This window comes from Lagenorhynchus albirostris, chromosome 10 (genome assembly GCF_949774975.1).
Source record: "Lagenorhynchus albirostris chromosome 10, mLagAlb1.1, whole genome shotgun sequence".
In the NCBI taxonomy this organism is placed as follows: Eukaryota; Metazoa; Chordata; class Mammalia; order Artiodactyla; family Delphinidae; genus Lagenorhynchus; species Lagenorhynchus albirostris.
The window spans coordinates 40,168,920-40,182,722 of record NC_083104.1 but is presented as its reverse complement, the minus strand read 5'-3'; the positions used below and the strand labels follow the sequence as shown (position 1 = coordinate 40,182,722).

The 13,803-nt window shown below is 39.3% G+C and overlaps 1 protein-coding gene across 4 annotated transcripts in view; it reads right to left on the bottom strand.

Moving 5' to 3' along the window:
- SMARCC1 (SWI/SNF related, matrix associated, actin dependent regulator of chromatin subfamily c member 1) overlaps positions 1 to 13,803 on the bottom strand; it is a 181,286-nt gene that overhangs the window by 149,317 nt on the left and 18,166 nt on the right. For all 4 annotated transcript variants that reach the window (XM_060162096.1, XM_060162097.1, XM_060162098.1 and 1 more), the window contains exon 3: positions 3,318 to 3,403. In XM_060162096.1, coding sequence (XP_060018079.1) covers positions 3,318 to 3,403 — 86 coding nt within the window. The remainder of the gene's footprint in view (positions 1 to 3,317; positions 3,404 to 13,803) is intronic.

The following is a 13,803-nucleotide window of genomic DNA, read 5'->3' as shown; positions in this document are numbered from 1 at the left end:
CAGAGCCTGTGCTCCGCAACGGGAGAGGCCACAACAGTGAGATGCCTGCGTACCGCAAAAAAAAAAAAAAAAAAAAAAAAAAAAAAATTTTAATCTGAAGGAGACTTTGAAGAAGGAAATAAAAGTTGAACAATCAAGTCTTAAGGTAGAAAGTAAAGTATTATCATTCTAACTTAAACAAAAAGGTCTGACCTTGTCTGTAAGGAATAAATGTCAGTAGCAAATAATGTCGCAGGGAAAAATAAAAGGTTACTTCTCATATTAAGACAAATCCTAGGGACTTCCCTGGTGGTCCAGTGGGTAAGACTTCATGCTCCCAATGCAGGGGGCTTGGGTTCGATCCCTGGTCAGGTAACTAGATCCCACACACATGCCGCAACTATGAAGGCCACGTGCTGCAACTAAGAAGTCCGCAGGTCACAACTAAAGATCCCACATACCACAACAAAGATCCCACATGCCACAACTAAGACCCAGCGCAGCCAAAATAAATAAATAAATATTTTTTTTAAAAAGACTAATCCTAAACTTTATGTTCATTGAACCTAGTTTACCACTGCCAAGCAAAACTAATAAAATACAAAATATTTTCATTCAATAATCTCTTTGAAAGGCATTAACTATGATTACAGCATATAGCAACCTGTTTAGAACTGTAAGAAAATAAACAAGGTCCTAATCACTCTACAAGAGGGCACTGACATTTACTTTTCTGTTACTGGGTTGAACCTGGTTGCATTTAATCTCTCCTTCAGGAAATGTTTTTGGATTTCCACAGTATGTCAAAACCATCCTTCTTGGTGTCCCTCAGTTATATATAACTACACTTGAAAAACTACAAATAAGAGCTTCCCTGGTGGCGCAGTGGTTAAGAATCCACCTGCCAATGCAGTGGACACGGGCTCGAGCCCTGATTTGGGAAGATCCCACATGCCACAGAGCAACTAAGCCGGTGCGCCACGACTACTGAGCCTGCACTCTAGAGCCCGTGAGCCACAACTACTGAAGCCTGTGCGCCTGAAGCCCGTGCTCTGCAACAAGAGAAGCCACCCAAATGAGAAGCCTGCACACCGCAACGAAGAGTAGCCCCCACTCACCTCAACTAGAGAAAAGCGTGCGGGCAACAACGAAGACCTGACACAGCCAAAAATAAATAAATAAATAAAATAAATTTATTAAAAAAGAAAAGAAAAAACACTACAAATAAGTCGTTCCTTTTTTTGTTTGTTTGTTTGTTTTTGTTTTTTTGCGGTACACGGGCCTCTCACTGTTGTGGCCTCTCCCGTTGCAGAGCACAGGCTCCGGACGCGCAGGCTCAGCGGCCACGGCTCACGGGCCCCGGACCGGGGCACGAACCCATGTCCCCTGCATTAGCAGGCGGACTCTCAACCACTGTGCCACCAGGGAAGCCTTTTTTTTTTTTTTTTTTAACACTATTTAGAAACACCCAGAAAGATCAAACTCAAACACACTAATTCTGGAATCTTTTTTTTTTTTTTGCGGTACGTGGGCCTCTCACTGCTGCGGCCTCTCCCACTGCGGAGCACAGGCTCCGGGCGCACGGGCTCAGCGGCCATGGCTCGCTCCGTGGCATGTGAGATCTTCCCGGACCGGGGAACGAACCCGTGTCCCCTGCATTGGCAGGCGGACTCTCAACCACTGTGCCACCAGGGAAGCCCTGGAATCTTTTTTTTTAATAAATTTATTTATTTTATTTATTTACTTTTGGCTGCGTTGGGTCTTTGTTCCTGCACCAGGGCTTTCTCTCATCACAGCGAGAGGGGGCTAACTCTTCGTTGCAGTACACGGACTTCTCACTACAGTGGCTTCTCTTGTTGCAGCGTACGGGCTCTAGGCATGCAGGCTTCAGTACCTGTGGCATGTGGGCTCAGTACTTGTGGCTCGCGGGCTCTAGAGCGCAGGCTCAGTAGTTGCAGCACATGGGTTTGGTTGCTCCACGGCATGTGGGACCTTCCCAGGCCAGGGCTTGAACCTGTGTCCCCTGCACTGGCACTGTGCCACCAGGGGAGTCCCTCTAATTCTGGACTCTTAATCTGTACAGTCTATTCACAAATATACCAATAATTACCAGGTGTTCCCACTCAACCTCATATACATGACACTCCATCCTGACATCACTGGAACCTAAAAGGAAGCAGGAAGTAAGAAAGAAAGCAGAAACAAAAAGAAACAACAGGAAAAGAGAATGGCCATAATGAGGAAACCAACAAACTTTGGAGCTACACTGTGAGGTTCGACTGGAGAACAAAGGTTCAGAACAGTATGTTGGGCGTGGGGCAAGTCAGAAGCAGTATCAAGATGATAGCCCACTGTTCAGATGTCCAAATGGGTGGGCAGTTACTAAAACATGCACTGTTGGAACATACGTGATCCACTCACTGCAAGTGTGTAAGTCACAGGAGATGGGGGAAGGTGTGTACTGCAATTGGTTTATAATTATACTGGAAAGAGGATAATTCTGGTACAATCTGAGAAGAAAACTTTTACTCCTCATTCCTCTTAAAGTCTTTAACTCTATCCTTTACTTCTTTTTTGGCCCCATTTTTAATTTAAAGATGATTTATTTTACATATTCTTCTAAACCATCTTAAATCTTTTCAGATAAAAATATTTCACAGTACTGGCACACAAAGCGAGTTACACAATGACTTAGGAAAAGACATTTCACTTTGACACTCTGTCCTCAAGAGTCCAGGTCGGACTTGGAAGAGATACAAGCTGAACAAGAAAACCAGTAAAGAGTTCCAACTGGGAAACAAGAGCGAGGGTACAAACCATATATGAGTACCCAGACATGCTGTCAATCCTAGATCAGAGAATACTCTGGCAAGAGCTGCAACAGCAGAGTTGAAAACAGAACTGAAAAACAGAAGGCTACCCTCTGATAACAACAAACTCTCATGCTCGTTTAATCAATAAAACAATATATAATGTGTCTTTCAGCACATTATAATACACATTTATGTATTTCACAGTGAGCCTACCTTCCAATTTGCTAATAATGCACATCCATCTATTATCTACATACAACCATATATGAAAAATAACTTGCATAATAACTGCAACATTTGTTTGATATTTTTCTTGGATGTAGGCAAAAAGTAAATTAGGGCTCTAGATAAAAGACAACATACTTTGGATAAGAGACAACATACTTTGGATAAAAGACAACATACTTTGGATATTAATCATAACGTGCTTATAGAATTCTCTAACACCATACAAAGGAGGAACAGGTTTAACATTGAAAAACTTCAATATCACAGCAAAACATGCAAATAAATACAAAAACTTACCATCCCTGTTCATTTTTATATTTGTAAGCAGCCCCAAGAATGTGACACAAGGTGCCTCCAGCTTTGAAATCCATGAAACATTTTGCCTAAAAAATGATACAAGTTACACATGAGAAAAATCAAAGTTCTGACAAAATTACTCATGTCTGAATTCTAAGCTTAATAAACTCAAAGTTATAAACAACTTCTAATTTTTTTTTTTTTTTTTTTTTGCGGTATGCGGACCTCTCACTGTTGTGGCCTCTCCCATTGTGGAGCACAGGCTCCGGACGCGCAGGCTCAGCGGCCATGGCTCACAGGACCAGCCGCTCCGCGGCATGTGGGATCTTCCCGGACCGGGGCACGAACCCGTGTCCCCTGCATCGGCAGGCGGACTCTCAACCACTGCGCCACCAGGGAAGCCCACAACTTCTAATTTGATAACCTCCTTAAATACTTCTGAAACAAACTGAGGTACAAAGAAATTTTTCTAATTTTCTTTAGAAAATTTTCTTTAAGTAAACAGATTTACATGAATGAAATGAAAAACAAGATTTACAAAATATACACCAAACTGTTTCAGCAGAAAACATTAAATGGACAAAATAGTGATATACCACCAACTCCACTGGTAAATTTAAGATCTGACTTTTAAAATGTACAATAAGAAATATTAGTCCGGGCTTCCCTGGTGGCGCAGTGGTTAAGAATCTGCCTGCCAATGAAGGGGACATGGGTTTGAGCCCTGGTCTGGGAAGATCCCACATGCCACGGAGCAACTAAGCCCGCAAGCCACAACCACCAAGCCCACGAGCCTAGAGCCCATGCTCTGCAACAAGAGAAGCCACTGCAATGAGAAGCCTGCACACTGCAACGAAGAGTAGCTCCCCGTTTGCCGCAACTAGAGAAAGCCTGCGCACAGTAACGGGGACCCAACACAGCCAAAAATAAAATAAATAAATTAAAAAAAAAATTAGGCCAACGTAACTGATGAACATAGATGTAAAAATCCTCAACAAAATACTAGCAAACCAAATCCAACAGTACATTAAAAGGATCATACGCCATGATCAAGTGGGATTTATCCCAGAAACACAAGGATTTTTCAATATCTGCAAATCAATCAACGTGATACACAATAACAAACTGAAGGATAAAGACCATATGATCACAACAGATGAAGAAAAAGCTTTTGATTAAATTCAACATCCATTTCTGATAAAAACCCTCCAGAAAGTGGGCACAGAGGTAATATATCTCAACATAACAAAGGCCATATATGACAGACCCATAGCTAACATCATACTCAATGGTGAAAAGCTGAAAGCATTCCCTCTAAGATCAGGAACGAGACAAGGATGCCCACTCTCACCACTTTTCTGCAACATAGTTTTGGAAGTCCTAGACACAGCAATCAGAGAAGTAAAAGAAATAAAAGGAATCCAAACTGGAAAGGAAGAAGTAAAACTGTCACTGTTTGCCGATGACATAATACTATACATAAGAAATCCTAAAGACACTACCAGAAAACTATTAGAGCTAATCAATGACTTCGGTAAAGTTGCAGAACACAAAATTAATATACAGAAATCTGTTGCATTTCTATACATTAACAACAAAAGATCAGAAAGAGAAATTAAGGGAACAACCCTATTTAGTATTGCATCAAAAAGAGTAAAATACCTAAGAATAAACCTACCTAAAGAGGCAAAAGATCCGTACTCTGAAAATTCTAAGATGGTAATGAAAGAAACTGAAGATGACACAAGCAGATGGAAAGATATACAATGTTCCTAGATTGGAAAAATCAATATTGTCAAAATGACCATACAAGGCAATCTACAGTTTCAATGCAATCCCTATCAAATTACCAATGACATTTTTCACAGAACTGAAAAAAAAACTTTTTTATTTGCATGGAAACACAAAAGACCCTAAATAGCCAAAACAATCTTGAGAAAGAAGAATGGAGCTGGAAGAATCACGCTTCCTGACTTCAGATTATACTACAATGTTACAATAATCAAAACAGTATGGTACTGACACAAAAACAGACACACAGATCAATGGAACAGGACAGAAAGCCCAGAAATAAACTCATGCACTTATGGTCAATTAATCTATGACAAAGGAGGCAGGAATATACAATAGAGAAAAGACAGTCTCTTCAATAAGTGGTGCTGGGAAAACTGGATAGCTACATGAAAAAGAATGAAATTAGAACATTCTATAACACCACATGCAAAAATAAACTCAAAATGGATTAAAGACCTAAATGTAACACCGGATGCTATACAATGCCTAAAGGAAAACATAGGCAGAACACTCTTTGACTTAAATCACAACAATATTTTTTTGGATCCATCTCCTACAGTAATGGAAACAAAAGCAAAAATAAACAAATGGGACCTAATTAAACTTAAAAGCTTCTGCACAGCAAAGGAAACCATAAACAAAATGAAAAGACAACCTATGGAATGGGAGAAAATATTTGCAAACAATGTGACTCAACCAAGGGATTAATTTCCAGAATATAAAACAGCTTATGCAGCTCAAACAACCCAATCAAAAAATGGGTAGAGAATCTCAATAGGTATTTCTTTGAAGACATACACATGGCCAACAGGCATATGAAAAGATGCTCAACATCACAAATTATTCGAGAAATGCAAATCAAAACTAAAATGGGCTATCACCTCACACCAGTCTGAATGGCCATCATCAAAAAGTCTACAAAGAGGGAATTCCCTGGTGGCGCGGTGGTTAAGAATCAGCCTGCCAATGCAGGGGACACGGGTTCAATCCCTGGTCCGGGAAGATCCTACATGCCGCGGAGCAACTAAGCCCATGCGCCACAATTACTGAGCCTGTCTGTGCTCTAGAGCCCGCGAGCCGCAAGTACTGAGCCCGCCTGCTGCAAATACTGAAGCCCCTGTACCTAGAGCCTGTGAAGAGAAGCCACTGCAATGAGAAGCCCACACACCACAACGAAGAGTAGCTCCTGGTTCGCCACAACTAGAGAAAGCCCATGCGCAGCAACAAACACCCAATGCAGCCAAAAATAAATAATAAATAAATAAATTTATTTTAACAAGAAAAGAAAAAACAAGTCTACAAACAATAAATGCTGGAGAGGGTGTGGAGAAAAGGGAACCTTCCTATGCTGTTCGTGGGAATATAAATCAGGGCAGCCACTATTGAGAATAGTAAGGAGGTTCCTTAAAAAATTAAAAATAGAACTACCATATGATCTAACAATCCCACTACTGGGCATATAGCCAGAGAAAACTCTAATTTGAAAAGATACATGCATCCCAATGTTCACAGCGGCACTATTTACAATAGCCAAGACATGGAAGCAACCTAAATGTCCGTCAACAGTTGAATGGATAAAGATGTGGTGTATACACACACAAACACACACAAAACTGGATAATACTCAGCCAGAAAGAAGAACCAAATAATGCCTTTTGGAGCTACATGGATGGACTTAGAGATTATCATACTAAGTGAAGTAAGTCACACTGAGAAAGACAAATGTCGTATGATATCACATAGGTGGAATCTTAAAAATGATACAAATGGGGAATTCCCTAGTGGTCCAGTGGTTAGGACTCTGCGCTTCCACTGCAGGGAGCATGGGTTCAATCCCTGGTCGGGGAATTAAAATCCTGCGTGCCACGTGGTGCAGCCAAAAAATTAAAGAAAAATATTTTAAAAATAAAAATAAAAAGCATTTTTAAAAACGATACAAATGAACTTATTCACAAAACAGAAACAGACTCACAGACATAGAAAATAAACATATGGTTACCAAAGGGGGAGGGGGGAAGGATGAATTGAAAATTTAGGATTAACAGCTACACAGTATGATGTGTAAAATAGGTAAACAACAAGGACCTACTGTATAGCACAGGGAATCATATTCAATACCTTGTAATAACCTATAATGGAAAAGAATCTGAAAAAAAAATATATATGTATGTATGTATAACTGAATCACTTCGCTGTACACCTGAAACACTGTAATCAACTATACTTGAATAAAAGAAAAAAAGAAAAAACTCTAATGGACAAAATATTGATATACTACAAAACTCTACTGGTAAATTTAAAATTTGATTAACATGTGGAAAATTCCAGTAACACACAATTTACAATATGGTTCTCCTGCTGAATAAGAAATATTAGTATACATTAGTTTTTTTTTTCCAATTTAGGTTCTTGACATTAAATTTTAGAAAAATTATAACTGAACTCTTATATTTTAATGACCACTGAAACATGGTATAACTATATTTAACTATGCATTTAAGTTATAGCTAAAATCTGTGCAACAATTTAAGAAAGATTTGCACTTTATGGATTATAAAAGCAGAGCTCAAATAAATCAAATGCTGAATGACTTCCATATTTTGGAACTAAAAATTTAATATAAATGTGATCATCAAATAGGCTAATAAGATAAAGTATTAGGGACTTCCCTGGTGGTCCAGTGGTTAAGAATCCACTTTCCAATGCAGGGGACGTGGGTTCAGTCCCTCGTCAGGGAACTAAGATCCCACGTGCCATGGGGCAACTAAGCCCACATGGCACAACTACTGAGCGCATGTGTCTCAACGAGAGAGCCCACGTGCCACAAACTACAGAGCCCACGCACTCTAAAAACCACGCACCACAACTAGAGAGAAGCCCACACGCCACAAAGAGCCCACACCGCAATGAAAGATCCTGCATGCTGCAACGAAGACCCCGCATGCCGCAACTAAGACCCGACAGCCAAAAAGATAAAGAAAATAAATAAAATAAATATAAAACAGTAAAAAAAAAAAAAAAAAAAAGGTGAAGTGTTAAAAATATACCATTCAGGGCTTCCCTGGTGGCGCAGTGGTTGAGAGTCCACCTGCCGATGCAGGGGACACGGGTTCGTGCCCCGGTCCAGAAGATCCCACATGCCGCGGAGTGGCTAGGCCCGTGAGCCATGGCCGCTGAGCCTGTGCGTCCGGAGCCTGTGCTCCGCAACGGGAGAGGCCACAACAGTGAGAGGCCCGCGTACGGCAAAAAAAAAAAAAAAAAATATATATATATATATATATATATATATATATATATATATATACACCATTCATTTTTTCCTTTGAAAACTATTATTACAAAATAATATAATGTAAAAAAACATATGATATCAAATATTAAGAGAGACAAAAAACAGAAATGGTGGTTGGTAGGGTCTGGAGAGACAGGAATGGAAGTTATTGTTTCATGGGTACAGAGTTTTCAATTTACAAAAATGACAAAGTTCTGGTGATGGATAGTAGTAACAGTTACACAACAACGTAAATGTACTTAATGCCACTGAACTATACACTTAAAAATGACTAAAATGGTAAATTTTGTTATGTTTATTTTACTACAGTTAAAAATAAATAAATAGCATGTTTTAAAATAAGAAATATTAAGAATCACTAAGATGAGCTCTTCCAAATTAAACAGACAAGTAAGCCCCACAGATCAGTCTGGTTATCTCGTTGCTTTTTAAACATTACATGGGTTTCTGAGTTCCTAATTTTTTGCCCTACACTATTCCTGGTACATCTCAAAAGCTGCATTACATATTCTAAACAGAAGCATCTGGGTGCAAGTCTTATCACTGACAACTTATTTATCTGAAAAAATGTATAAGACATTACAATTTTGTAATGTTGGCACTTGAACTAGAATAATGTGCTAAGGTACCTACTAAAGTAGAATGAGACTTAGTTCTCCTACTAATCCTTCTCTGAACTGCCCAGAGATTGAGATAAAACGTTCTCGCCAACCACATGGGCATATCACTATTGCACACATGCACAACACTCGCAGCGTAATACAGAAATAACTGGTTTATAGATTTATCTGTTATTCAAACTCCTTGAGGACAGGAATAGTGTCTTATTCAAATTTTAACATCAATATTCAGCGGAGTACCTGACAATGTAGGTAATCCATAAAAATTTTCTCAACAGTTCTACTGTACTAAAATCATTTAAAAATTCAGATCCAAGCTACTGAAAAATATATGTTGAGCAGATCACAATAAAACATCTCTACATGTAATTTAAGGTTATAGTCAATTTCTAGACAGATTAATTTGAGAAATTAAAATATTATCAGATATATGCTCAAGACAGACAAAATAACTTCTATCAAAAACTATAGGGACAAGTGATGAATGAAGAGGTAGAAAACAGACCTTCAATTTTCTAATGGTAAGATCTGAATAAACAGGAAGAGGGAGGAGACTCACAAACCTGTCAAGAGTACTAGTTCCAGTAATAAAGTGCAATAAGAAAAACATTCTTAAAAAATGTGGCAAAAGAAACAAAAGAACAAATAGGGACTTCGTCATACATCAAGGATTCTTAGAGCTTTCATGGAAATGGATTTGGGATTCCGGTCCTCCTGACAAGCTCAGTATCAGTATCACCCACATAAAAGTGTAGTAGACCAGAGTCAGGGGATGGAAAGCTGGAGGCAGAGACGAGAGACCTCTCAGGGACACCCACTGGCCCCTGAGTGTACTTCCTCATTCAATCCTCATCCCAACTACACTCACCCTGAAGAGGGCCTGCTCAAGCTGCCGCTGGATGTGGTTCAAATATTAGAGCTCAAGTTCTTAAACATTCTCTAAAGAAGCCAGATTGTTAAGAGTAAATTCCTCTTCATTAGTACTGAAAAACCTAAAGAATAATAGGGTACCGAAACTTGAGCCTTCCAGAGCCAGCAAAGGCAGCCTGCCTTTGGTGAGTTATCTAAGCAGCTGCTTACCCCAATTAGAGACTGTGGGGGTCAGGGACAGCTCTAACAGGCTGCTTCTATTCCCAGTTGTGTGACCACACTGCTTTTGATAAGCTGCTACATCTGACTAAATTGGAAATTTAATCTAATCTTATTCTGGATGTATATAAAGTGGTCTCATCCTACCTACTTATACAGCCCACTTAAAATTCTTCTGAGCTGAGTAAACCTTAAAAAAGATAAACCTAACTGCAATACTTAAAAGTGCTTTAAACTTGTGCCGTAGTGTCCTTATTTCTTTATTTTTTGACTTTTTCATTAAAGACAAGGTAGTGCCAACGTGCAGTAAAAAGGACAACAATGGTATACATTTGTGTGAGGAGAATATACACATTTATATGCCATGTTTGGGTCTATTAATCAATGAATGACTGTGCCAGAAAGCGGATGTGAGGAAGTGAATAAAGGAGCAGAAACTGAACATGAGCCAGAAACCAAGAATGTTCACAGAAAATCACAGTCATCTTCATAAATTGAAAACAGTTACGGGGGAAAAAACCTATCACTTAGAGTCCAGAATCATTTTACCTCACAAAGTACAATGACACTAAACATTCCATAAGTTTCTTTATGTATTTTAACTGCTTTGAGTTAAAATAATGCTTTCTAGAAACATTTCCCAAGCTTATTAATAAAAGAAATGATAATAGTGTTATAATTATCACCTCTAATCATAGGTAATCACTGGTGTAGTATTCTTATTCTTGAGGAGAAAAGTAATAATTACTACCAGTTACTGAGAATTTACCAAGAGGCACTTTATATATATTACCTCATTTACTCCTCACAAGTTCACTGTCTTCACCCCATTTTACAGATGAAAAGGTGTTAATGGCTCTAGCAATATGGCAGACTAAATAACCAGAAAACCCTACCACTAAAAATATATGCTGGATAAAAAATACAGACATTATTTTAAATGTGTAGCTGAATTAGAAGGAGAACAAATCCCCAGGGACAAAAATAAGAAAAAAAAAAATTCAAAGTCAAAGTGGGGCTTCCCTGGTGGCGCAGTGGTTGAGAGTCCGCCTGCCGATGCAGCGGACACGGGTTCGTGCCCCGGTCCGGGAAGATACTACATGCCGCGGAGCAGCTGGGCCCATGAGCCGTGGCCGCTGAGCCTGCACGTCCGGAGCCTGTGCTCCGCAACGGGAGAGGCCACAACAGTGAGAGGCCCGCATACCACAAAAAAAAAAAAAAAAGTCAAAGTGGCAATTTTGTTGAGTTAAAAACTAAAATTCTAGGGTGACAGGAGGCTGGGGATAATGGGATTAAATAGGTAAGTAATATCAACCTTGATAACCTAAATGCTAGGGTTTGAGTTTCTCTACAGGGTCAGGAAGTAAGACTACAGACCTATGCAAGTGAGGACATTAGAACTAAGACAATCACCTACCACACACATACACACATAACACCAGGGGTATAAACAGGTTACACCATTAGGGAAAGGATAAGCTAGAAAAACTATCTGCCAGCTAAAAACTAAGGAGGAAAACAAGCTTCCGCCTCAAGATAATTTGAGTTGGAGACGTACACTATCAATACTTAGTCTAGGAACCCCATGCCAAATTAACATAAGAATTGGTCCTAGGGACTTCTCTGGTCGTCCAGTGGTTAAGACTGCACACTTTCAATGCAGGGGGCACAGGTTGCATCCCTGATCAGGTAACTAAGATCCCGCATACTGAACGGTGCAGCTAAAAAAAAAAAAAAAAAAAAAAGAATTGGTCCTAAAATTGGCGGGTCTTCTGAAGTGCCTTACTGAGCAAATTCTCAACCCAGGTCAACAGGATTCCCAAATAAACTTCCACTGAAAGAGAACTGAAAGGCCACAATTCAAACATAATTTAAGTGTTTTTAAGTCAACAGACAAAGCTAACAGCAAGATTAGAATCCTAACATTTTCAGATAATAGAAACAACATGACAGGGCTTGTAAAATTAGAATACATAAAGTGATTAAGGACACTAAAAAGAGAGAAAGACTTGAGAAATATATATATGTAACCCGTAGAACAAATAACATCCAATGAAAGTAAAAGCACAGCTGACAGAAAATTAGACAACTAGACACAGGAGAATAAAAGCTAAAGTTTCTTAGAAATTTTAAAGGATATAAATCCTCAGCTTCGAGAAACACATCAGGGGCTTCCCTGGTGGTGCAGTAGTTAAGAATCTGCTTGTCAATGCAGGGGACACAGGTTCAAGCCCTGATCCGAGAAGATCCCACATGCCGCGAAGCAACTAAGCCTGTGCACCACAACTACTGAACCTGCACTCTAGAGCCCACGAGCCACAACTACCGAGCCTGCGTGCCACAACTACTGGAGCCCATGCACCTAGAGCCCGTGCTCCGCAACAAGAGAAGCCGCTGCAATGAGAAGCCCGCGCACTAAAACGAAGAGTAGGCCCTGCTCGCCGCAACTAGAGAAAGCCCGCGCACAGCAATGAACACCCAACGCAGCCAAAAATAATTAATTTTTTTAAAAAACTGGTAAAAAACAGAAAAGAACAGCCCAATGGTGCAAAATATAAAAGGGTGCTCAACTTCATTAGTTATCAGCAACTACAAAACAATGTGTATCACCACAAATCCACCAAAAAACTAAAATTAAAAAGACAGACAACTTACAAACATTGGTGAGAAAGTAGAGTATTAGAACCCTTGTACACTGTACACTGCATGTGGGAGTATAAATTGGCACAAGGGTTCAGGAAAACTGGCCATATCTGCTAAAGCTGAACATGCACCCCCTGTGACCCAGCAATTCCACATGTGGGAGTGTAACTGACATAAATACCTATGTTTACCAGAAGATATATGCAAAAATATTCACAGCAGCACTATTTGCAATAGCCCTAAACTGGAAATAATCCCAAAAACCCATCAATGGTAGAATGGATAAATAAATTGTGCAGTATGCCCATAGTGAAATACTATGCAGCAAGGGATACTAAATTATGACCAAGCTGCCCAGTTTTTAAATTTTCATTTGAACACAGTCACACCTACTCATGTAGGTAATTGTCTTCGGCTGCTTTTTATGCTACAACAGAGTTGGGTAGCTGTGACAGAGTCCATATACCTGCAAGCCTAAAATATTTACCATCTGTCCCTTTAAGAAAAAATTTGCCAAACCCTTAAACAGTAACCAGAATGAACAAACTGCAACTACAAGTAATAACATGGAAGAATTTTCCAAATCTAACATATTCTATATGCTTCAAAAATTTAAGTCATGAAGAACAGGCGGTCCAGTGGTTAAAAATTTAAGTCATGAATGACAAAGACAGGCTGAACTATTTCAAATTAATCAAGACTAAAGAGATATAACTAAAATGTGGGATCTTGGTTTAGATCTTATAAGATACATTTCTGAGATAATTAGTGAAATGTGAAGACAGATTATATAGTAGATAATGGTATTGTGTCAATGTTAAACTTCCTAAATTTGATAACTGTATTTGTAAGACAATATCCTTGTTCTAAGGAGATCCAGGCTGCAGTCTGAAGTCTCTACAGTTTTGCCCTCGCTGCTAGATTGGACCCCATGGACATCAGGAACTTCTCCAGTCATTCCAAGAGTGTAGTATCACTCCTGTGGTGACTAAGATGAGTGATTTGTCTCCAGAAGTACTTTTGTTCTTGCTTCTCAGACTTACATGCT